General features: G+C 43.5%; 1 protein-coding gene across 2 annotated transcripts in view; it reads left to right on the forward strand.

Annotated features, from left to right (window-relative positions):
• The first annotated feature begins 318 nt into the window (after positions 1–318).
• TMEM255A (transmembrane protein 255A) overlaps positions 319–25,496 on the forward strand; it is a 59,741-nt gene continuing 34,563 nt past the window's right edge. The window contains exons 1-4 of one of the 2 annotated variants that reach the window (XM_040999480.1): positions 319–498; positions 7,958–8,100; positions 21,521–21,583; positions 23,647–23,736. In XM_040999480.1, coding sequence (XP_040855414.1) covers positions 441–498; positions 7,958–8,100; positions 21,521–21,583; positions 23,647–23,736 — 354 coding nt within the window. In that variant the 5' untranslated portion in view covers positions 319–440. The remainder of the gene's footprint in view (positions 499–7,957; positions 8,101–21,520; positions 21,584–23,646; positions 23,737–25,496) is intronic. The other variant, XM_040999482.1, reaches the window with a different exon arrangement.

Below are 25,496 nucleotides of genomic sequence, written 5' to 3' on the forward strand. Positions count from 1 at the left end.
CTAGAAAGGATGGTTGCCCAAGACCCTCTCTCTAAATTACAGAGAAGGCCAGCTGGCCCCATGCTGAAGCCTCTTCCTCAACCCCCCCCCCGCCTTTTTTTTTCTGCGCAGCTTTGGCCCCAAGGGGCTAAAACAGCTCCCTGTCTGGCTTGGGAGGCTGGGAGGTGGATGGGGGGGGGGGGGTCTTGCGCAAGCGCAGCGGCTGCATTGACCGCCAATGCTGCTCCCTCCTGGAGCAGAGAGGCAGAAGAGGAGGGAGAGAGAAGAGCAAAAGAAAGGGGAGGAGGCACTTGGGCTGCAGCTTTTAACCAGAGTCATCTCGCTCAGCTCCTGGAGGGATCAGGAGAGGCAGCTGCGGAGTAGTATGTTCTGCGGGACGCCCTGAGCCGGGGGCACTTGAAGCGGCTTTGAGGACTCCCGGCAACCAGGCAGCTTTCACCATGCATCAATCCCTGACTCAGCAGCGGTCCAGTGACATGTCCCTGCCCGATTCCATGGGTAAGTCTAGCCGCCCTTCCTCTGGGAGGCAAGCAAGGGGTGAGTGCGATGTCCTCTGCATCGCAAGTGCCTTGGCTGCTGGCAGAGTCAGAGACTGAGAAGCGGGACTAGAGGGGTCCATGCTTCCCAGTGTCTAGGTGATGGACCAGAGCCCCCAGGGGAGCTGTACGGCTGCTGCGGGGCAACGCGCGGAGACAGGAGCGCCAAGCTTGCGTCGGAGTATTCCTGCCCTGGAGTACTGCTGTGTGCGTGTTTGTGTGCCTGTGTCTACAGACTTTCAGCCAGTGGCAAATCCCAGCTGTCTCGGATCAAAACACTTTCCTGCAACCTGCGCCTTCGGTTTGCATCTGATGCTCTCATTTTGCAAAGTCCTCCTCACTTCTAAGAGCTCCCGACAAGAAATAAGGAAACACATACACACACCACCACCACCAACAACAACAGAGCAGGGTCCTTGCCCCCTCCCAGCTCTATGAAATTCCAAGCTGCAGTGTGTGTGTATGTGTGCGTGAGTGTCGGGGGGGGGGGGGTGCTACTTCGGGGGGGGGGGGGGTGTTGCGCAACTCTAGCGGACGGGTGGGGATGGGGGAGAGGAAAGGAGGGAGCTGGCAGAATGGGAATTCTTGAGAAATCACTCAAGACAGCCCGGCCCTGCCAGGTGCAGCGGCAGAATCAACATTCCTTGAATTTGATTCCTATTCTATTCCAAATGCAAGGAATGTACATGAGTGTGGAAAGGATTCGGAGATGTGGGGGTGGGGTGGGGGAGAAAGATCCTGCTCCAGTCCGCTCACCTTCTTGAAGTCCCGCTTTTCCTCCCTGCTTGGATTGAAGGGGGAGGGGCACCTACCTACACCTTTCCTCCAGGCAACGGGGGTGAGGGGATGGGGTTGGGGGGGCAGCGCCAATTTAGCTGCCCCTCGAAGCCGTTGTTTAGTAGAAACAGAAAACAAATCCAGCCCCCCTCAGCTGTTTGACACTTTCCCAAGCCCTATGATTTCATTGGGCGGAGAAATTAATTTGGAGCCCAGGAGAGTGGGAGGGGATTGTCAAAGAATGATCCCACCTAATCTTAAAATTCGCCTCGGATACACTTCAACCAAATCGAATTTTCTCTTGTCAACATAGTGTTACACTCTGTCAAATCCCTCTGGCCCCAGCTTCTGCCAGACATTCTGTTCAGGTCTTCTCCTGGGAATTTGCAGAGATGCCTGTGTGGAGGGGGTGAGGACATTGAAGCCCCTCTCTGAGTTTCCTACTGCCTGAAGAAAACTCACTGACAACAAAACCCGGTTTCTAGAAAGGTCCCAGAAAGTGTTGTCTCTTGGATAATGGAAAGATCCGTATTTTCAATGGCTTTCCATGTTCAGTATAAGATTTTGCTTATTTGTTCATTTATTTTCGTGTATAAACACTTTAAGGACGTGGGGGGGGGAGTATAAACCAGGTCGAGGAATAGAGTCCGATTGATCCCAAATGCAGATCTCAGCAGTAGCAGCTGCCTCCTTATCACAGCCCCCCCCCCTCTCTCTCTCTCTCTCTCTCTCTCTCTCACACACACACACACACACACACACACACACACACACACACACACACACGAGCACGAGATGCACTCCTTACCTTGACCGACTGTGGCGCCAATCCTTGGCTCCTGATACCAAGCTGTTGCTTGCAAGTGAGGGAATCCGTGGAAGAGTGCTGGGGATCAGCAGGCCCATTGCCGCTGTGGGTACAACCACCTGCAAACCCAACCTTTTTGCCCTGAGGCCCGAGTGCTTGCGGATGGTGGTCAGTTTGGTAGCCCAGGGCTTAGACTCAGGGTTGCTACTTGGCACACGGCTCTAAACGGGAGGACAAGATAAAAAAAAAAAGTTATTTCTCGCGCTCCAATGAACCCTCCTCAGCCAATCTTGGGTTTGCAGTCTTTGTAGTCCCCGAATGTCTGAGAGAAAATAAGCTGAGTGGATACATCGTCGCGGAACCAGTGCTACTGCCTTCCACTGTTTCCAGTCTGCAGACCCCCAGCACCCCCAAATTCCTGTGTCCAGGGGTAACCCTGGGCTTTTCCAGTTTGAGCAGAGTCGTCTCCCCGGAGTTTCCTGGCATGAGTTCTGCAAAGCTCAGGCCTGAATCAGCGTCTAGGCTACTTAGGAGCTATTTCCACTTAATATAGCTCTGGTTATGTCTCCCTTGCGTTGGGAGGAGCAGAAGAGTGGGTAGTAGATAGGTATTTCAGATTCCAAGGGAGGTATTTCTGCGGGGATTCCCTCTACAGTCAAGATACAACCGCAACCAGAACAATAAGATGTAAGACACGCAGATACACAGTGCACCTGAGTACCTGAACTCTGCTGGCTGCCTGGGGGTGAACTGCTAGTCTACAACCCAGAGCGGGGCAGGCGCTTGGCAATCAGGAAGATGGTAATTTGACTCCACCGCCCCTCCAGCCCATACTGGCAACCCCCTTCTCCTTTTTGGCAACACCGCCCCCAAGCGCTAAGGCACCTAAACTACAGTAGGGGATTTCTTCCCAACACAGCAACCAACACGTTTATAATTCTCCCACACCCTTGTTTGTTTCTACCCAGAATTGATTAAAGGGGAGAGGGTGTGGATTCCAGCGCCTAAAAGGAAATGTTTGGGAGATTGACAGGGCCTCGAGACCTTTGTGTAGGTAGACACCTGTTTCCACGGAAGCTTAAGGCTGACTTCCTGGGACCTACTCTGTGTGGCAAAGCTAACTCAGGTAAGCAAATCCTAACTGGCTTAAAAAAAAAAATCAACCCTGAGTGTTAGCCAGTCATCAACACAGTGTACTTAACAGGATACTGGGCCCCTATCTGCTGTACTCCAATAAAGGTTACACACCCTATTTATTTTCTTGCGAGGAAATAATCAGGAACACAAACAAAGTAAAATCCAAGGGACAGCATCTTATCTCTAGCAAACCCCACTTTGGTTTCAAATCCTACTTTGGTTTCAAACCTCACTTTGGTTTCTGTCACAGGATATGTAATACAGGAACTGGTGGACATCATCTAACTAGTTACGAGTGTACTTGTAGCTATTACAGTCATTACACATATTGAATAAGTTGCCTGAGATCTTAGGGACAAAAAAGTGATTGATTAGAATAGAGTGAATTTGCTCATGAAATACTTGAAGGAAGTGAGTTTTGAGCAAGGTTCAAAGGAAGGGAGGGACCAAAGGACTGCAGTGCAGGTGGGGGCTTGAATGGGGGGTGGGGAGGAACCAGGAAAGACACCTGATTGTGTTTGGAAGGGCAGAGGCAGCAAGTAATTGGGTGCTTCCGGAGCTGAGCATCCTGGTCCTCATGGATCTGGGATGGAGGTGGGGCACTGCAGAGAGGGAGGGCTGCAGTAGTTCTGCAGGGAGCTGCTGGGGGGTGGGGTGGGCAGGCAATGCCAATGACGATATTTCAGACTCTTACTGCTGCTGACTGCAGAGGCTGTTGTTTAAACAGAAATACACTGGGCACACGGTAGACAGGGGTAGACAGGGTAGTGACAGATGTTGGGGTTGTGACACTAGTTGGCCAGAAGGCTTTCAGTTCCGGGGAACACTCAAGCACCCTATTTAAAAAAATCAATTCTGTGAGCAGAGCCCATATTTGTTTATGTAATTCCCCCCACACCTTTTTGAATAGAAGGGAAATAATTCTGAGATATTGCCCCTTGTTTGTTCAACAAGTACCATCTGCTTACTAGATGTGAAGTGCCATGATAGGCACTGTTTTCAAGCTCTTGCTGCTGTTTTTAAATACTGTAGCATATAATGTCGGATTTTTTTTAGTGTGTTGATTTATTAAGCAAAATTGTAATTAGATGTTCCTATGAAAAACATTTAAGGCAAGCTCCAAATTGTACCCCAATGAGTTCAGGGCTATATTTCTCCCTTCTAAAAACAACCACCAGGAAAATGTCCTAAGCAGACATAATGAGAGGCCTTTTAGGAACCTGAGCTACATTTTCAGAGAACAGGTACATCTTGCTCTAAACAAATGTGAATTTGATTCAGTCAAATTGACACTAAAGAAAAATTGAAGTGTGATTACTCATTTTCAAAAAAATTAACCCCAGGGGTTCCTTAAAATAATCAACTGCCCAAGTACAACTAGAAATAATTTCATTTTACACAATAATACATGTTTCTTATAGTGCAAAATAAGGGGTGATGGGGACCATTTAAAGGGATAGATAATAGATTCAACCTAAGGTTTGGAGAGCTTTCTTAAGCTTTTTCTTTCCAAAGTAAATCTTGTCTAGAGGCAAAGCCCTGTGGGGCTGCTGAATCTTTGGGTTTCTCAACTGACTGAATTTTCAATTCAGATTCCAAAACAGAGGGGAAAAAATAGATTTTCAAATGACACCATGTGGTTTGCTGAGTCACTTTTCTGACCTGGCTGCTGTGCTTTTAAGAGTTAGAGTGATATTTTCAAAGACCCAAGAGCTGTGAATAAGATTAAAGGCCAGTTAGTTGATGAGGAAGGAGCAAAACAGTCAACCAATTAGGAACGATGGTGCATGCACACACATTCTTTCAATTTAATCTCTAAAGTTACATGTTTTCCAGTGTAAGGTGTTGAGACACTCATGCATTGCAAAGGTCCTTGGTGTATCCAGATTTTTTTGCTCTGTTTTGCCAATTTGGGACCTGGGGCGGGGGTAGAGCTTGTACAAGTGATAAAAGAGGAAGACAAAAATAGGAGGCGCGGTTTTTTTTCATATATAACTTATTTATATAAAGTGAACACATTGCACGTATTTCACAACACAGACTTAGGAGCATAGTTATGTGGTCACCCCACTCTCCCTCCTGCAGGCAGTTCCTAAGGAGGTGATTTTTAAAGTTTAGGTTAGAGTGCCCTTTTAGAACAAACTCCAAGATTCACTAAGAAGTGTCTATCATTAAATACACACCAGAACCCTGCTTTGGAGATTCATTCAAGCTCTTTCTAAATGAAGAGGAGGAATAACTAACCATCAGGTAAACAGAAGGATTGGACGTTGCACCTGTTCTGTGCCTTTCCCTGCATCAGGCATACCCAGTCTCCTGGTTTTGCTTATTATGTTTGCCACCGGCCAGCTCTCCATTTGCATCCCTAATAACCCTCTCTCAAACAAAGGGCCCCCCAATGTCATAGATGTCTCTAGCAGCCCTTTCTTTTTCCTCATCAAGGCTGGGCTCTGGTCTCACCAGAGAGTAGCCTCATTACCTAGTTTTTCTCACCTCTCCTCCCAGGGTGAAACGTTGAACTTTGGTATGTAGGTACCTAAAAACAGCCAAAGCACACCTACATTTTGATGAAAGATTGTCTTAGAATAGTACTGTATTAGGAGGGACCATGATGAGTCATGTCCTTTGCTTTCCAGGCTGACGTCAGGGGAGACCGGCAACCCCTACCACCTCCTCACCTTTGGCAGGGATTGTAGTGGGGAAGACAAGATGAATGATGGGTCTAATTCTGGGTGGCTCTCATGATGTTTGTCTTCCGCCTGGAAGATGATATCTTCAGGGGCCCACAGGCCAACCACAGCCCCTGGGTTGCAGCTGGTTGTCTTGTCTCCCTCCCAGCGGTAGTCTGGGAAGCTTTTCTGGCAGGTGCTTCCCGGGGCTGCAGTGAGGCCGCCCTGAATGTCAGGATCAGGGTCTTATGAAGAAACCGAACTGGTTTCTTTCTTTCTTTCTGTTTAAAAGATTTATTTATTTGTATTGGAAAGGCAGAGAGACGAAGAAAGATCTTTCATTCAGTTCACTGCCCAAGAGACCTCCAGGGCCAGAGCTGAGCTGATCCAAAGCCAGGAGCCTCCTCCAGGTCTCCCACACAGGCATAGGGCTCCATGCTTTGGGCCATCTACCACTGCTATCCCAGGCCACAAGCAGGGAGCATGGGACATGAAGTGGTACATGCAAGGTGAGAATTTAGCCACTGAGCCATCGCAATCCTCCAACTAAGTGGTTTTGTTAGGGCTACCTGGTTGCATAGTCCCACCCTAAGGCTTCCCACTACTTCATCGTCCCTGCTTTCCGTAATGCCACTGTTAGGGAAGTGCGCTATGTTAGTGTTCCACACTTATTCACTTATTCACTTATTCTTTTTTTTAAGATTTTTTTTTTATTGGAAAGTCAGATATACAGAGAAGGGGAGAGACAGAGAGCAAGATCTTCCATTCGATGATTCACTCCCCAAGCGGCCACACGGCCAAAGCTGTGCTGATCCGAAGCCAGGGGCCAGGAACTTCTTCCAGGTCTCCCACATGGGTGCAGGGTCCCAAGGCTTTGGGCCATCCTCGACTGCTTTCCCAGGCCACAGGCAGGGAGCTGGATGGGAAGTGGAGCAGCTGGGATTAGAACCGGTGCCTATATGGGATCCCAGCACATTCCAGGTGAGGACTCTGGCCATTAGGCTACCGTGCCAGACCCTAGCATTTTCTTTTGAGTGTTCTTCCTCATGTCTGAGAAATGCCAGCTGCGTATGGAGTGGTGCTCATTTCCTTAAGAAACATTTTTTTAAACTGAAAAGTGAGCCTAGATTCCATTTTTCTACCCGTTTTCAAATATATATGTTGGTTTGCGCTATCATGCCTGATTGGGAAAATTGGTTCCACAACATTTATATTGATGTCATCATCACATAAACCTAAATGTGTGTAAGTTATAATCCTTCGTATCTACTTCCCCCGATATGTATCGCTGTGGACGAATGGCCTCCAAACACTTACTTTATTACATACATTTGTCATGTGACAAATCTTGCCAACACACCATTTTAAGGTTTATGTGTTAGGTGGCAAATGTCAGAAATAAATGGAAAAAAATCCAGTATCTGGCTTGGTACTGATATTTACACTGAAAAGGAGATTTCCTAACTCTAGCTTATAAAACACAATCATTTTAGTTGCATATTGGCTGTAAAATATTTTCACTTAATACCTTCACACATACACTTTTCATTTATCATATACTTTGTAATTTTGCCTAAAAAAGCACTGTACTAAGTGGATGTGACAAATTTTTTAAGAACCTCCACAGAACCTGAACTGTGGCAACGTAGCAAGGTGGAGGAATCCACCATGGGGGGAGGGTTGGGGGAAGGGGAGGGGGAATCCCAGTGCCTAAAAAACTGTGTCACATAATGCAATGTAATAAAATAAATAAATGAAATTTTTAAAAAAGAACATCAAAATCTGCTTTGTTTTTATGTACCTGGTGGAATTTCTTCTGCTTATTTTCATACTGGAAACCTATTTTTACCATAAAAGTGGCACCCGATGAAGTACAAAAACTAAAACTCCTTCTTGTCCTTCTTTGTCGTCCCCGAGGTGACCCTGGGTCCAGTAGGAGTAGGAGAGGAAAAGCTTTCTGTTGTTTTTTCCTGAAGTCATACCCTTCCCTGGTCGAAATGAGCAATTTCTGTTTCTCGCTGTGTTTTCAGGAGCCTTCAATCGGAGGAAACGGAACTCGATCTATGTCACTGTGACTCTGCTGATTGTGTCCGTGTTAATTCTCACCGTGGGTCTTGCTGCAACCACCAGGACACAGAACGTGACTGTTGGCGGTTATTATCCGGGAGTTATTGTAAGTATAGAAGGCGGCAGTAGCTTGGTGGCTACAGATATCAGGGCTGTATTTCTGGTGCTTTTCAGTTCTGTTGCAGTTTCTGGTGCTTGCTCAGATTTCCTCCTCCTTATTTATATCTATTCATCTCATGGTACAGGACTTCAACTTTCAGGCTTAGGAGCTGGTGTTAACTAGGAATGCTAACTTCAACCTAAGGCCCTTTCTTTATCTCTGGGCAGCTAATTTCCTCCTATCATAGAAGTCACCTGACCTTAGCTGAAGGTATGAGGGCACGGGTGGCTTCACATGCTATTAGCAAAGCGCTGATCACCAAAGCGATCTTGCACACTTACCAGGAAAAGTATGCGAAATACATACTCTTAAATAAGTATATTTATTTATAAATTATATATATAGTGATGAAATGTACACAAAAATGGAAATTCAAAAGTTATTTTAAAACGAAATAGTGCATTTTACTGTCTTCATACGAACACTAAAATACCATAGGGTAATATTAACTTAGTGTCAAGTTTGTCATGAAAGACAGTAGCTCTAAATCCATATTTCAAATGGTCTACTTGATCATTGTGGTTTTGGCTGACTTATAAGTTATGATTAAATCTTGGAAATTTATTTATTTATTTATTTGGAAGTCAGTTACAGAGAGAGAGGGAGTCAGAGATTGTCCATCTCTTACTTCATTCCCTAGATGGTTTCAATGAACAGTGCTTGACCAGACCAAAGCCAGGAGCTTTTTCTGGGTCTTCAAGTAGGGCACTTGGGCCATCCTCTGCTGCTTTTCCCTGCCGTTAGTAGGGAATAGATGGGGAATAGAGTGGCTAGAGCCTGAACTGCTGCTCATACAGGAAGCCAGTGTCACAGGCATCAGTTTTACACACTACACTTGAATGCTGGACCCTGGAATCACTGTATTTTACTGTCACAATATGGCTGACAAAAACCCTGGCATTTCTAGTGTCAACTGTGCCATTATTTTTTTCAATTTTTTTGTTTTGTTTTGGTTTATTTTGAAAAGCATAGTTAGAGAGAGAGAGAGATATCTGCTGGCTCACTTCCCAGATGGCTACAGTGGCTAGCACTGGGCTGAACTAGGAACCTCCCATGCTGGTCCCAGAGACCCAAATGCTTGGTCTATCCTTCCCTATCTTCTCAGGCATATTGTCAGGAAGTTGGATCTGAAGCGGAACAGCCAAGATTTGAATTCACACTACAAAGTGCAACTGCAGCATTGCAAGCAACAGCCCTAACTCACTGTACCACAATGGCAACCCTCTCGGCGTTTTCTTGTTGCTCACTTGTACTTAAATTATTCAAGTTCAGTTTGTGGTTTCCCAACAAGAATATTTACAAGTCTCTTGTCCGTTTTGCTAGGACAAACTGGGTGCTAGAACCTGGGCACACATAAAATACCTCACCATCAACCCTTTGCTGCTTGGGGTGTGCCCTCTTCCCACAGAATAGTTTCCTCCCAGTCATCTAAGTGTCCTGTGACCGAGTGCACCACTGACAGTCTCTTTATTGAACATTAGTAACACTGAATTTCTCATTATGCTCTATAAATAATAAATAAGGAACAAGAGTTCTAATAGTTTATTTCTATATTACAGTGGATTGTTTTACCCACTTCCACAGTGTATGCAGTCCACTTTGAAGAACTCTGAACTTGTGACATTAAAAAAAAAAAAAAAACTCATTTCAGTCTACGGCCAAACTAACAGCAGAGGTTGGTTCATATTTTTTTTTTTGACATTTATTTATTTGAAAGGCAGAGTACAGAGAGGGAGGAAGCAAGGGAGATAGCATATGAAAGAAATCTTTCATCTGTTGCTTCACCCTCTACATGGCCTGAATGTCCAGGGTTGGGCCAGTCTAAAGCCAGGAACTAGTAACTTCTTCCAGGTCTTCCAGGTCTCCAATCTGAATGCAGGTGCCCAAGGACTTGGGTCATTCTCCACTGCTTTCACAGGCACATTAACAGAGACCTGGATAAGAAATGGAGCAGCTGGGACACAAATCGGGATCTATATTGCCTGCAGTCATTGCAGACAGAGGTGTAGCATACTTTGCCGCAATGCTGGCTCCCTGGTTCATAGTTTCAATATCAAATGGCTCCGAAGTTGTGATTGCTAGAGGGTTTGAAGATGGTTTATTGTGGCTCATTGTGTTTTACAATTTAGCACAGTGAAGAGAACAGATGCGTTTTTGGTTGTTTTGTTCTCTCTCTCACACACACATACTCTCTCAGAGGCAGAGGTTGGAGAAAGAAACCAAGGGAAGGGGGTGAAGATGATGCCTTTGACAAGCCAGGGCTGGGAGTGACCAAGCCTGGAGCCTGTTGTCTACTAGATCAGCAATTCCATTCCACAAGTGGCCTCTTCTGCAGCATTTGCACAGCCGAGACCTGACTTGGGCTATGACTCCCTGGAGCTGAAGATTGCTGTGTGAAGCTCCTTCGCAGCCCTTGAGCAAACAGGGCTCTCCCCAGCTTAGAGTAGGTGTCCCACAGACATTGTTTGGTGTCCTCTGTTAAGCATGTGATGTGAGAAGTCATCCAGTCCACTTCCTGTGGTGAAGCAAGAAAAGCGGTAGTCAGCAGAATTGGGTTTTATTTTTAAACACAAGCAAAGGAGGTGGGAGGAAAGGAGGGGGTGAGAGGGCATTTTGGTGGCCTGGAAAAGCAATTTATAGGGTTTGTGTGACTTTGTGTGCTTCAGATGGTGCATTAGTAAATTGTTTCTGACTGATAGCAAATGCAAAAACCAAGGCTCACAGTCCCCATGGGTGAGGGGAAGTATTTTTTGTGTTGTTTAAGAATTTCAATTTCTATTCATGAACAGTGACTATAATCCTTCTCTGTGGGTTGTCTGACCCTGTGTCTAGTTTGGAATAGATTAACAAATGAGGGAGGGCACATGACTATTTTATTCAAGTACCTGCCTTTCAGCTAGCACTAGACGTTAAAGCAATGGGGATATGTGTTTGTGTCCTTGTGTTTTACTGAAAGGTAATATGGAGAGCCAGCCCTAACAGAGTGTCCCCATGGCTTAACCTTCAAAACTTTACTCTCATAATTCTTATAAATGGTTTCTTTAAAATGGGTTTTAACTATAGAAAGCAAGGGGGAGGGGAAGAAAGCAATTGGAAAGCAGAAAAATCCATTTGAGTTTATGGATCTAGTCATGACTAAAACCTGCCTGAGAATCCAGGTTTGTTTGGGAATAGGGTACTTTGACTGATTAAATAGTTTGGTTATTTGAGAGTTACTATATAAACTCCAAGTCAGTGATTTCTCGACCCGAGTATGAATTAAGAGTGATCTGTTTAACCTGTGAAAAATGCAGATCTCTACTCCAGATTCTGATTCAGGAGATTGGGTGGGTCCCAGGAATTTGAATTTTATTTGAACTATATATTGAAATAACCTTGATTGAAGAAACTATATACATTTAACCTACACCTTGTTTAGTAGTTTATTTATTTGAAAGAGAAAAGAAAAAGGAACAGGGAGAGAGACAGAAAGATTTTTCCATCCATATGTTTTTTCCTCCCCAGATGGCCACAAACACCTAGGGATGGTACAGACTATAGTCAGAAGTTGGGAACTCCACTTTGGTCTTTATGTGGGTGCCAGGGCCCTGGGTCCTTGAGCCATGTTCTGCTGCTTTCTTGGGACACATTAATTTAAAGTGGAGCAGCTGAGACTAGAAGCAGCACTCAAATATAGGATGCCTGGTAGCCAGGAAATAGGTCCCAAGTCTACATTTCAATAAGCATCAGTAAGGGAGACTAATTCATGTGGACCACAGAGAACCAAAAGAACAAAATTGGCTTGGCAGAAAAACAAAAAGGGGCATAAATGTGGCGTTTTAAGAGTCTGTACCGGTTGCAAAAAAAAAAAAAAAAGATTCTGTACCTTCAGGTTGGTCACTTTGAATATAAATGACCAGTATAAGGAACAAAGGACAAAATTCTAGATTACTCTCAGTTTGGATTTTGGTTTACATGTTTTAGCAACTCATGCTAACTTACATTCTTCCAAACAGATAAATTGCAGAGAGGTAGTTAGATATAAAGTCCTATAATTTATTCAAATATTGACACCTTGATTAATTAACTTTGCATAGCTTTAAGTCATGTAAAAATTTTCAGGGACATGTTTAATTTGTGGAATGACATGGTCTTGTACAGTAAAAGTACCTTATAATAGCATCTTAGCTTCTCTCCCTGTCTAGAATGTAATTGTTCTAAGAGATATACAAACATGTGCATATATTTTTAAAACATGTATTTTAAAGATGTGCCAATTTGGACAGCCTGAACTGAAAAGTTTTAAAAGTATAAAACTTATCAAGATAAACTAGCCTAATATTTTTATTGTTAGGGTAAGAATTGACCTAGAAGTTAAAATTACTGGTTTTTAAAGATTTATTTATATTTATTGGAAAGGCGGATATACAGAGAGGAGGAGAGACAGAAAGGAAGATCTTCCATCCAATGATTCACTCCCCAAGTGGCAGCAACGGCTGGAGTTGAGCCAATATGAAGCCAGGAGCCAGGAGCTTCTTCCAGGTCTCCCACAGGGGTGCAGGGTCCCAAGGCTTTGGGCCGTCCTCAACTGCTTTTCCAGGCCACAAACAGGGAGCTGGATGGGAAGCAGGGTGGCCAGGATTAGAACTGGCACCCTTATGGGATCCCGGTACATGCAAGGCAAGGGCTTAGGCTACTGTGCCGGGCCCTGAGATATTGATTAAAATATGCTTGTTTCCCATATAGAAGTGTATGGGTTCACTTTCCAGCTCCAGCTCCTGATTTTTGCTAATATAAACAGTTGGATGCAGCAGTTGGGTTCCTGCCACCCATATGAGAAACCTAGATTAAGTTCTTAGCTCCTGGCTTCAGTCCTGGTCCAACCACCTATTGTGGACATTTGGGGAGTAACCAGCAGATAGAAGCTCTGTGTACCTCTGTTTCCGCTGCTCTGTCTTTTTGCCCACTGAGTAATAATAGTAGTAGTAGTAGTAATAAAAACTTTGACTCTTGGAATATTTATGACATATGGAGTTCTGGTGAGTTTTCAATTCTGGTTGTTGCATGAAGCTGAAAAAAGCAGATGAGGACCCAGCATGATAGCACAACTGGCAAATTCTTCACCTGCAAGTGCCAGCATCCCATATGAATATCAACTCGTTTCCTGGCTGCTCCACTTTTCATCCAGCTCCCTGTTTGTGGCCTGGGAGGTCAGTGGAGGGTGGCGCAAAGCCTCGGGACCCTGCACCCATGTGGGGGGACTGGAAAAAGCTCCTGGCTCCCAGCTTCAGATCAGTTTAGCTCCAGCTGTTACAGCCACTTGGAGAGTGAATTAGCAGAAGGAAGATCTTCCTCTCTGTTTTCCTCTCTGTAAATCTATCTTTCCAATAAATTTAATAAATCTTGAAAAAAGAAAAGGACAGATAAAAGATGTTTCCACTTCCCTCTATGATTCCTCTTATTTTTTTTAAATCCAAGATAGGTCTCCAAATGTGTTTCCCAAGCAACCCAAAAGATGGAGTTGGACCCCTAATTTCTAAGGAAAGCCTTTCATTCTCCTACCCTCTTGTCAGCTGTTGTGCTGCTAAGGTTCACACTACCTGGATTTTTCTTTAGGGAAAGTAGCCAGAACTTTCTGCTCCATATCCCGTGTGTGTGTGAATTGAAATCATTTCAGAGTTACAATGGAATTTTATGGAACAGGGACAAGAGAAAAAATTGGTAAGAGACAAATACACCAAAAGCTTTCTAGAGGGCAGTGTGGGTTCAGCTTTGGATGTAAAAAGAGGCCTTCCAGGAGTTCAAAAGGAGTTTTGAATAAGTTAAATATTCTAGAAATATAAGGCAGCTAGATAGTGAGATCTTTTTTGGCTTATTATAAATTAGAATTTTTCTACTTGTTGAAAAGTTTCTAAAATCTGAGTTTACTTTAAAATATAAATTCCTTATCACAGTTATTACTGTAGATAATGTTAAAACTATGGTGTAGAATTTGGAAAATTAGCTATTTGAAAGGCAGAATTGCAGAGGGAGACAGAGGAAGAGAGAGATTTATCTTCTATTCACTGGTTCACTCCCCAAATGCCCACAATGTCTGGCACTGGGTCAGACCAAAGCCAGGAGCCTGAGCTTCATCTGGGTGTCCCCATGGGTGCAGATGCTCAAGCATAATGGCTGTATTCTACTTTCCCAGGCACATTTGCAGGCAATCCAATCAGAAGTAGAGCAGTTGGAACACAAATCAGCATGTTTATGACCTGCTAGCATTGCAAGCAGCAGCATAACCCACTGTGCCACAATGCCAGTCGAAGAGGATAGAATTTTTTAGTGTTTCCACTCTGAAGGAATGTTAAGTGTTTGATTATATTTATATATATATATGTGTGTGTGTGTATATATATATGTATATATATTACTCTGACTGAACATTACATATGCATCAAAGCGTCATATTGTACTCCATAAATATATAAAATTTTAATAAAACTAAATTTAGATTCCTAACCTTAGTTAATACATTTAAAGACTTAAATCTTGATTGGTTAAGACTTTTAAACATTATTCATTCATTTATTTAGTTAAAAGGCTGAATGATAGAGGGAACAGGTGTAAGAGAGAGGAGGAAAGGAGGGAGGGGGAAAGAGAGAGATCTTACATCTGCTGCTTCCTTCCCCAGAGGGCTGCAAGAGCTGGGGCTGACTTCAGGCTGAAACTGGGAGCCTGGAGATCCACCTGGGTCTCTCATTTGGGCGGGAGTAAGTAGCAAGGCCATTGTCTGTTGCCTTCCCAGGCACTTTAGCAGGAAAGTGGAACAGAAGTAGAGCAGCTGGTACTTGAATCAGAGCTCTAGGGCCAGACTTTTATGAGGTCACAAGGTTTTAGCCTTCACTGACTCCCTGTTACCCCCTGGAATGCTTCAAAGCTTCCCACAGGTGCACTAAGTCTGGTCTCTTTTACTTCTCTTTTGCAAAACCTCAGTTCATAGTCCTGAGTGTGACTTTAGCTTTTCTACCTTGGTGCTATCGTCTTGTCCCCTAGGACCTAGCATGTCTTCCCTGCCCTGGATCTAAATGCTCTGCCCTGCCCCAGCTTACATACACAACAGGAACATGTCTCAGCTGCTGGGTACACAATGCTGCCCAATAGATTTTTTTAAATAGATTTTTTTTAATCGGAAAGGCAGATGCATAGAGAGAAGTAGAGACAGAGAGGGAGAGAGAGAGAGAGAGAGAGAGAGAGAGAGAAGGATCTTCCACTTGCTGGGTTATTCCCCAAGTGGCCACTAAGAGCTGGAGCTGAGTTGATTTAAGACCAGGGTCCAGGAGTCTCCTCTGGATCTCCCACTTGGGTGCAGGAGCCCAAGGACTTGAGCCATCCTCCAATGAATTGGAAATGGAGTTGCTTGGACAAAAACTGGTGCCTATGTGGGATGCCGGCACTTGCAGGTGGAGAATTAGCCAGTTGAGCCATCATGCTGGCCTCTAATATCTTTTTTTTTTCTTCTTTTTGAAAGACTTATTTACTGTATTTGAAAGTCAGAGTTATAGAAAGAGAGAGGGAGAGACAGATTGTTCATCTGCTGATTCATTCTGCAAAAGGCCACAACGGCCAGAGCTGGGCCGATTCAAAGCCAGGAGCTAACAATTTCTTCCCTATCTCCCACATGGGTGCAGGGGCTCAAGGACTGCTTTCCCAGGCTATAAGCAGGGAGCTGGATGTGAAGTGGATCAGCCAGGACTAGAACTGGTACCCATATGGGATGCTGTCACTGCAGGTAGAGGATTAGATTGCTAAGCCACCATGCTGGCCCTCATGTCTAACATCTTTGATCTCACTACTGTAGATTCTTCAAACTCAAAGTTCATGAAAAATATGTCTTGCTTTGTGGCATCCATGCGCTATATTCTTATTTGGTTTTGTTTATGCAAATCTCTTATCTGAACCCTTGTACCAGATATGATTTCGAATTTAGACTTTATTTTAGAAAAATAATTCAGTGTATATACCATAAATTAGCTAACAACCCAGTAGGGCCTTGCAAAGCATTCTATAATCAAGCTCTTTTGAAGTTTCCATAATAAAATGTGGATTTGTACGCTAAGTGAGATAAACGTTATGCAATGACCCCACATCAGTTCAAGGTCAGGGTTTGCTACCAAGTTAGTTGCCAAAAGAAAACAGAAAGTTCTCTTGCTTTTCATAGCTTTATGGATTTCAGGATTATGGGTTGGGATTGTGCCATGATCTATTTAATTAGTGTATGAGCTCTTTGATTTTGAATCTCACTGCTTTGGGGATCATACTTCACCCTACTTCATGGCCTATAAACTGCAGCTCAATCATGGTATGGAGTATTTAACTGGACAGAGATTTCCAGTTAGTATTTACTAAATAGCTGATTCTTCAGAGCCTCCTCCCAGGGTGTCTGGGGGCAATGAATTGGTCACAGGAGTCAGTGACTGTGTTTAGCCCCTGAAAGAGCCCTTGATGCCAACTTTGATTTCTAATAATTTGTCTAATTTCTTCCACAAACGATGGATAACCAAAACAAAGCAAATTGGTTATTTGTTAGGTAATGGCAAACCAAAATGTCCAAGATCTGACCATGACATGATTCCGTGAAGCCCTGGACAAGGGGCCACAGAGCTTACCTGTCTGAGGAGAGGAATGGGGTGGGGGGTGGGAGGGGCACAAAGCTTACTTTTCTGAGGAGAGTGAGCAGCTGATTAGAAGCAACTTCTCATGTTCAGGGTTTTCATTCTTTGTTTTTCTGCCTTCAGTTCTTCCTTAAATAGGCCTTCCCACCCAGCAGAGAGAACTGCTTGCCTAGGGGGCAACATTGAGGCTCTTGTTTCTTAAACTATTCTACCACTGGGCACAAAAAAGCAGCAAGGTGTGGCAAGTACACTGGCTGTAAGCCAGGGATGCTTAGGGTTAGTCTTGGTGCTACTGTAAACATGCATTAAGAAAGGATACGTTCTTTTTGTTTTTGTTTTAGATTTATTTGTTTACTTTTTTTTTTTTTTTGCTTACTTATTTTTATTGGAGAGCCAGGTATACAGAGAGAAGGAAATACAAAGAGAAAAATCTTCCATCAGCTAGTTCACTACCTAAGTGACAGCAACAGCTGAAGCTGAGCTGATCTGAAGCCAGGATCCAGGAACTTCTTCCAGGTCTCCCACATGGATGCAGGGTCCTAAGGCTTTGTGCCATCCTCTCCTGCTTTCCCAGGCCACAGGCAGGGAGCTGGATGGGAAGTAGAGATGCCGGAATTAGAACTAGTGCTCATATGGGTTTCCGGCACGTGTAAGGTGAGGACTTTAGCCACTAGGCTATCTCGCCAGGCCCAGGACAAGTTCTTAAAATCTTCGAGGCCTCTACTTTTCTATCACATGGGAATGACTTTGGCTCCACCAAACTCCATAGTATTTCTGTGATCTAAATGTAGGGGAAGTGCTTCTTAGACTGAAAAATTCTTTTCAAATACCTTATTGAAATAATGGATAAATTCATCAGTGTGTCATTCAGTTTGACCTGGTGTGATGGCTTGATTAGCTAACCTTACCCCTGCAAGTGTCAGGATCCTATATGGATGCCAGTTCATATCCCGGCTGCTCTACTTCCCATTCAGCTTCCTGCTTGCGGCCTGGAAAAGCAGTGGAGGATGGCCCAAAGCCTTGGGACCCTGCATCCATGGTAGACCTGGAAGAATTATTTCAATCCTGGGCTCATAAAAAAATATATCCCCATCATTTATTTGGCAACTTACCTAATGCGAATTGTTTAGTTATTTTCTGTCATTCAATCCTTACAGCAACCCTGTGTGGTAGTTATTTTTATGATTCTCATCCTTTTTTAAAAATATTTATTTTTATTGGAAAGGCAGATTTACAGAGAGGAGAGACAGAAAAATCTTCCATTCACTGATTCACTCCCCAAATGACTGCAATGGTTGGAGCTGATCCAATCCAAAGCCAGAGACTTCTTTAGGACCCCCATGTGGGTACAGGTTTCCAAGACTTTGTGCCATCTTTCTCTGCTTTCCCAGGCCACAAACAGAGAGTTGGATGAGAAGTGGAGCAGCTGAGACATGAACTGGCATCCATATGGGGTGCTTGCGCTTACAGGTGGAAGACTAGTGAATTGAGCCACTGTGCCGGCCTCCCAGTGATTTCCATCTTACAGATTAGGAAACACAAGCACAGAGTGGTTAAGCGACTGGGCCAAAAGCCATAATTTATGGGTAGCAGAGTCAGGGATATAATTAAGAATAAATTATTGGGCCACAGTGCAGTAGCCTGGTGGCTAAATCCTTGCCTTGCTCCTGCCGAGTTCCTGTTTGGGCACCGGTTTGTGTTCCCACAGCTCCAATTCCCTTCCAGCTCCATGCTTGTGGGCTGGGAGGGCAGTGAGGATGGCCTAAAACCTTGGGACCCATGCACATAGGAGACTCAGAAGAGGCTCTTAGCTCCTGGCTTCAGATTGGCTCAGATCCAGTTTTTACGGCTGCTTGGGGAGTGAACCAGAGAACGGAGAATCTTTCTCTCCTTCTCTCTGTAAATCTTCCTTTCCAATAAAAAATGAATAAACTTTAAAAAAAAAGAATAAATTATTCCCAGCTAGAACATTGTTTCCCCCCCCCCCCCAACCTATGGTTCCTATTCCATAGCCTCTCACTAGATTGTGAGATTTCAGAGAGCAAGGATAGTGTCTAACTCCTTTGACATAAAAGCATTCGGTGAATGATAGTCATTTGAATAGATTGGTGTGGGATAGTGAATCAAAGGGAAGATAAGTAGGGGAGGGACTGGATGAAGTAACAGGTTGATCTGAATTTCCTGTTTTGTAATGCCTTGCTTTTCTAGTCATTGCCACAAGAATTTAGCCTATGTCTTCTGGTAAATGGCATCAAAGAGTTATTGCGAACAAAAGAAATAGCTAGCATCTTTACGTTCTGTACTAGGGGAAGGGCAACTGTTGTCGGAGTTAGGGAAACATTCTGTGAATCTCTGAATACTGATGAAGAGTTTGATAAAAGGTCTTATTTTCTCTGTAAGAAGCAGTCTCTGAATTCCCCTCAGTCTCCACAAGTGGCCCAGGGTACCATTAGCACAGACTATTCACGGAATTTCTTTTAAAACCGAAAGCTGTAGAACAGATTGGAAGGGAAGATACGATAGAACAGGGAAGCTCACTTACCATGAAAGAGAGCAATTATCGGAGGAATTTTTTAAGCTCAAAACAGGCTGGGCAGTTAAAGGTCTTTTAAAAAATAGTAAGAATACCCACTAGCACAAAATAGTATTTGCCAAGTGCTTACTGTGAGTCAGGCACTGTGCACAGTTCTTTGGATGTATCATCATTGTCAATCCTTATGAAAGCCCTAAGAAATAGCCAACATTACGCTATTTTCAGACAAGGAAATTGAAATTTAAAGAGGCATAGATGTAAGTGGAGGAGCTGTTGTTAGGAGCCAAGGCTAGTGGGGGTAATTAATTTTTGTTTCAAATATGTGGGTTTTTTTTTTATGTCAAAAGCATGGAGATAGAGGCAGAGAGAGAGAGAGAGAGAGAGAGAAAGAGAGAGAGAGAGAGACTGAGAGGGGAGCAGAAAGATCAATTGATCGCCTGTCTGGTTACTTCCCAACTGCCTCTAGCAAATGGAACTGGGCCACACTAGAACTGGGAGCTGGACATTCAATCCAGGTCTTCTACATGAAGGGCAGAGACCTGGCTTCTTGAGCCATAGCCTGCTGTATGTCATGGTCTTAGCAGGAAGCTGAACTTAGTAGTGGGGCTAAACCTTGAACTTAGGCATTCTGGTATGGGGTTCAGTCATCACAAATAGGACATTTTAGTTATATGTGAAGACCAGTTAGGAGATTGGTATAGTTTAACTGCTGAGTGGGGATGTGCTTGGGTGGCACCGGATACACCTCATGCATTTCAGCTTCTGTTTCCCACAGAAGGAGTACTTGGGCATTAACATTCATTCATCCATTATGTTTCTTTCTCGGGATCTTGAGACAATCACTCAGCCCCACTAAGCTCCTGAGCAGCTCTTGTGTCCATTGTGTTTCCAAGACTGGGTGAGAGGCTTGTGAACCTTGGACTGAAATAGATGCTCCCGTGAGCCAAGGTAAAGCTACAGATAGAAACCCAGGCCATTTGTGAGGATTAAAGAGAAATGTAACTACATCATTGAACTTGTGTTAAGATTTATTGTTCCATGCTCACCACTTTTTACTTCTTCCATTTTCATCCCCATCAGAAGCTATTGTCTAGCAATCATTTTTACCTTCACCTGTCATGTTCAGTTTGCTAATGACTGAACTAAGAGGGCAGTAGGATGTGCTACGCCAAGCCATAATCCCAGCCACTTAGGCAGGGAAATTGTTTTTCAGGGTTTTACACTGCCATTTCTATTCACCCTTTAATGAATGCTTTCTGTCCATAAATGAAGCAGAGATAGCAGAAGAGGTGAACAAGTACTACGATAAATTGTAGTGGCTCGACCACAAACATAGGCTTTCAAAAAAAGTTCTTCATTTTCTTTTGCTTTTTTAGTGTGGGCTAAGGTGCTTGTTCATTTCTAAAGCACTTCCTGGGTTTGATTAGTATTCCTGATGTGTCAAAAATTGCTATTGCAAAAACTGTATTTTGTAATTCATGCATCACAAAGAAAAGCCCTTTCCAAAAACACATAAAGATCAGAATATAATGTTTACTTCTCATCATTATACGTCTCTTATTGACTTACCAGTCACATGCCAGGTAGTAGATGCTGAATTTGAGATAGGCAGGGCCCAGTGAGATAGCCTAGTGGCTAAATCCTACCCTTGCAAGCGCTAGGATACCATATGGCTGCCAGTTTGTGCCCTGGATGTTCCACTTCCCATCCAGCTCCCTGCTTGTGGCCTGGGAAAGCAGTAGAGGACGGCCCAAATCCTTGGGGCACTTCACCTGCATTGACGACCTGAAAAAAACTCCTGGCTTCAGATCTGCTCAGCTTCAGCTATTGCGGGCACTTGGGGAGTGAACCAGCACATGGAGGATCTTTGTCTCTCCTCTGTATATCTTCCTTTCCAGTTAAAGAAGAAGAAGAAGAAATTGAGATAGGAAGACTTTGAAAAGCTACAGTTAACTTTTAGTTTTTGTGCCTAGGATTTTTAAAGGTATGATTGATTCATAGCTATGAGCTAAAATTCACAAAATGATGAGAAAAAATGCCTTCACTGTACTTGCTATGTTTGTACAAGTAGCACCTACACATGGCCTTAGCATCTCAACCTCAATTGTTTTCTACTGCGCTAAATCCAAATCCAGGAGCTAGGATGATTGTGTTGTTAGACTGCCTTCCTCCATGCTATCTATATGTTGCTCTGCAGCTCGGCTTTGGATCATTCCTTGGAATCATCGGATCAAACCTTGTCGAAAACAAACGGCAGATGGTAAGTTTTCATCCCTATTCTTCCTTTGAAAAAGAGCATTGCTTCTGTGGGTAAATAATGCATTGTTTAAGTTTGTGTGACTTTGGCCACAAGTGACTGCGAGTTTGCCTTTTCTCCTGAACTTGTTTTACAATGAACATGTGATACGAGGCTAGTTCTCATTTTGCCTGATGCTCCCTTATTGGCACAGCTAGTTCCCTCTAGTCATGGGAATGGACCACTCTGGATTTTGTTCTGTGTTCCTCATTTGTACAGAAGTGTTTCAGCCTATCTAGTTCGGTTGTTGTCCTCAATTGGAAATGCCTTTGCTTTTGTTGTTTCTTTTCTTCCAGCCCCAAATTATTGGTGATCCTCGTATCTATCTGCCCTTTCGGGGACATTTTCACAGAGAGTTCCTATCTTTTAAGAGATTACAATATAAGGGGCTTTGATTAAGAGAACAAATGTACCTGGGGTAAACAAAGGCAAAATAAGATTATGAAGGCAATCTAAAGTATCTCTGTTACCTGTAAGTCAAAGTTAAGTACGTTGTAAGTTTGATAGAAAGATGAACACATGACAGATGGTGTGGTTTAGGGGCTGAAAGGGCAAACTGCTGAGTTTTCCTGTTTCAATCAGACAGGGATTCCTCTGAGGCAAAAGCAAATGGTAGAAACTGAATTGTAAGCATATCGCAGTTTTATAGATTTGTAAATCAAGATGCTTGGTGAGTCTTCAGATGGTGAACTGATTAGGCTTACCTTTTACAAGTCTCTGTGCCATCAAAACTTTGATAAAGGGGCTTATTTAATACCAAGTTTAATAAGATAATGCAGTGGCTCCAGGGACAGGGAGCTCTAACTGAGTGCTTGCCCTCAGAAATGTGGGAAATCATTCTTCTTCCATTTCACCTGGACTGCCCCTGCCACTTGTGCTTGTATTTGGGGCTTAAATTATTCAAAATAATGGGGGAATTTTAATTGTTGATTAGGAGATGGCAAATAATGCCAATTCCATGTTATTGTTCATGTATTATTTACCAATTCTCCAGCGCTGTGAAGTGAGAGATCTTTCTGAATAACTCCCAAAGGAGATCAATATTTCCTCCTAGCTTGTTGAAGTGGGGAAACCCTAAGGCGGCCTTGATTTTTATTTCTTCCTTCTCTGTAGAGAACAGCTTAATGCTTTGCTACCCACTCCTCAAAGTCACAGAAGGGAAATACTGATTCCATCCATTTCTGAGGGTCAACACAGGGAGAAGGTAGCCTCAGGTAGCACCAATCCCTGCCTCTGAAAACACTCTGAAACATATTCCTAACACATTGACTTGGGTTGTAGCTTTACCTTTTTAATAGAAGAAAAACTAACTAGGAAATTTTCTGTTACCACATGATTGGAGACTAGGGCAGCCTGGCTCAAGCCAGTATTTTCATATAAGCTATACAGAGTCAGCCAGTTTCAGAGATGTCAGCCCTTGTAAAGTGCCTGTGACATGTAAGTCTCAAAATACAATGTCCTCTTTTTTCAGGGCTACAGTAGACCATGTAAGCGTGGTGCAGAACCTAAGAATTATCCTTGTCTTCTCCAGTGCCTAGTAGGCCGTAGAGTATATGGCCATAGAAGGAAAAATGGAATTGGAGTTTGTATGAGCTAGGTCCTTCCAGAAGTGATATGGAGACCTTGGGCACAGCATTTCCCCTCACTGTGCCTTTATTTTCACTTAATACAGTAGACAATTGGACTACATGTCAAATATGCAGCATTTTTCTGAATCTTGAGGATGGACGAACCTTGCAGCCAAGTTACCCTACAGATAGCATATTGATTTCTAGCAAGCAAACTTCTTTGCTTTCCCTGAAAATGTAAAAAGGGTTTCGTTTGTACTTTGTCTTTCTCTCCTGCCTAGCTTTCACCTCCTACACACACAACCATCCTGCAAGACTGAAAAGAGCATCCCCATGGGATATCAGGCTCCAGTTCTTATTTGCCTGGCAGTCTCTTGGGGGCCACCTAGTCTCCAGAAGCAGCAAGAACAGAAGGCTAACAGTCATTCATGTTTTCTTCTTCCTTTCTCCCCAACACAGCTGGTGGCTTCTATCGTGTTTATCAGCTTTGGTGTTATTGCGGCTTTTTGTTGTGCCATAGTTGATGGAGTCTTTGCTGCCAGACACATTGTGAGTATTTTGAATCTTGGCTTTAAAGAAAATGTGCAGTGAGGCTTCTTGGAGTGTGTGTTGAATGTTGTGAATGGTACACACAAGGGAGAAGACACACAGTTCCTTTCCTCCAGGAGTTGGCGGTCAGGATAAGGGACCCTGATGGATATATAGGCATCTGAAGAACTGGGTCTAAGATGCAGGTACAGATGCTAAGAGTCATAGTGGTTATCTTGGACTCCAAAGATCAGGGAAAGCTTCTTGGTGGCGATGGGCTAGAGATGGATCTTTGGTATGTGGCTAAGATTCAGAAAGGCAAAGACAAGGGCACTGGGGTCAGGGGAGTTGTGTGGAACTAGTATCGGGAATGAAGCATTTGGGGTTGGAGGGGAGCACTGCAGGAAGCCATGACTTCTTGAGAGCCCTAAAAGTTTCAGTGGCAGACCTCCCCTTCAATATCAACAAGAGCAGAGCAGGAGGACAAAGTCAGATTTTTCTAGATCTCAAACATCGCTGTCCCTATTTCAGTGATGGGAGAGTAGTGATCTGACTGGGGATCTGATAATGTGATTGGAGGTTGGGAGATGCTTCCACTGTGATTCCAGTCACCTAATTCAGATGTCAAATGCTTTCTGCTATGGAGAAATTGTACCTTGATTAAGGATCATTTTGTTCTTAAACCCCAAAGCAGTGCCTCTATGGGAATAAGGGTTTCTATTTAGTTCTCTTCAGAAACCCTCATCACTCTTTGAGTGCTTTGTGTTTCATATTATTTCATATGGCCGTCTCAGGGATGCTTCTCAATTAAGCCCACTAACCATAGTGCTGAGGACTCATGATTCTTTCAGGGTCTATAAAAATGCCATCGTTTATTTTTAAGTAAGAAAAAAATTGATTAACTTTTAGGTTGAAAAGATTTTTAGCATATAATACAAATATATTTATTTTATACCAATGAAGTCATAAACTAATTTGAGATAAATATAATTTTCAATTGTTTTGTCAGAAGAAAGGTCCTGTAAAGGATAAAGAGTTCAGGGCCCAAGGAACTCCTAATACAGCCATGATCTGGCCCATAAATAGATATCAGGCTTGTTGTATGATGCACAATGACTTACTGAGCCCTAACACAACAAGCACACTCATTTTTTTTCAACTGAGCCAGTATCGAAAATAAAAATATCCCATGAACTAGACAGCAATTGTGTTTTCTAAAGCAATTAAATTAGAGCAAAATTGGGCCTGGCGCTATGGCCTATCGGCTAAAGTCGTGGCCTTGAATGCACCAGGATCCCACATGGACACCGGTTCTAATCCCAGCAGCTCCACTTCTCATCCAGCTCCCTGTTTGTGGCCTGGGAAAGCAATTGAGGATGGCCCAAAACCTTGGGACCCTGCACCCGCGAGGGAGACTTGGAAGAAGCTCCTGGCTTCGAATCAGCCTACCTCTGGCTGTTGTGCTGCTTAGGGAGTGAATCATCAGATGGAAGATCTTCCTCTGTCTCTCCTCCTCTCTGTATATCTGACTTTCCAGTAAAAATAAATAAATGTTAAAAAAAAATTAGAGCAAAATTGAATTAACAAAATTTTGTGTGGATCAAATTAAATTTTATTCTATTTTAGTCACTGGGTAATTGTTAAGATCATCAAGAAAGAGTATCATAGATATGGCTGGATGTAGGTTAGGGCAGTTTGAGACATTATTTATTTCAATTTCAACACATTCTTGGATCCTCCTCCCAAGCAGAAAAATCATTGTCCCTGGATGCCAAAATTAG

The sequence above is a fragment of the Ochotona curzoniae genome, unplaced genomic scaffold, assembly GCF_017591425.1.
Source record: "Ochotona curzoniae isolate NIBS_2020 unplaced genomic scaffold, NIBS_Ocur_1.0 scaffold_1852, whole genome shotgun sequence".
In the NCBI taxonomy this organism is placed as follows: domain Eukaryota; kingdom Metazoa; phylum Chordata; class Mammalia; order Lagomorpha; family Ochotonidae; genus Ochotona; species Ochotona curzoniae.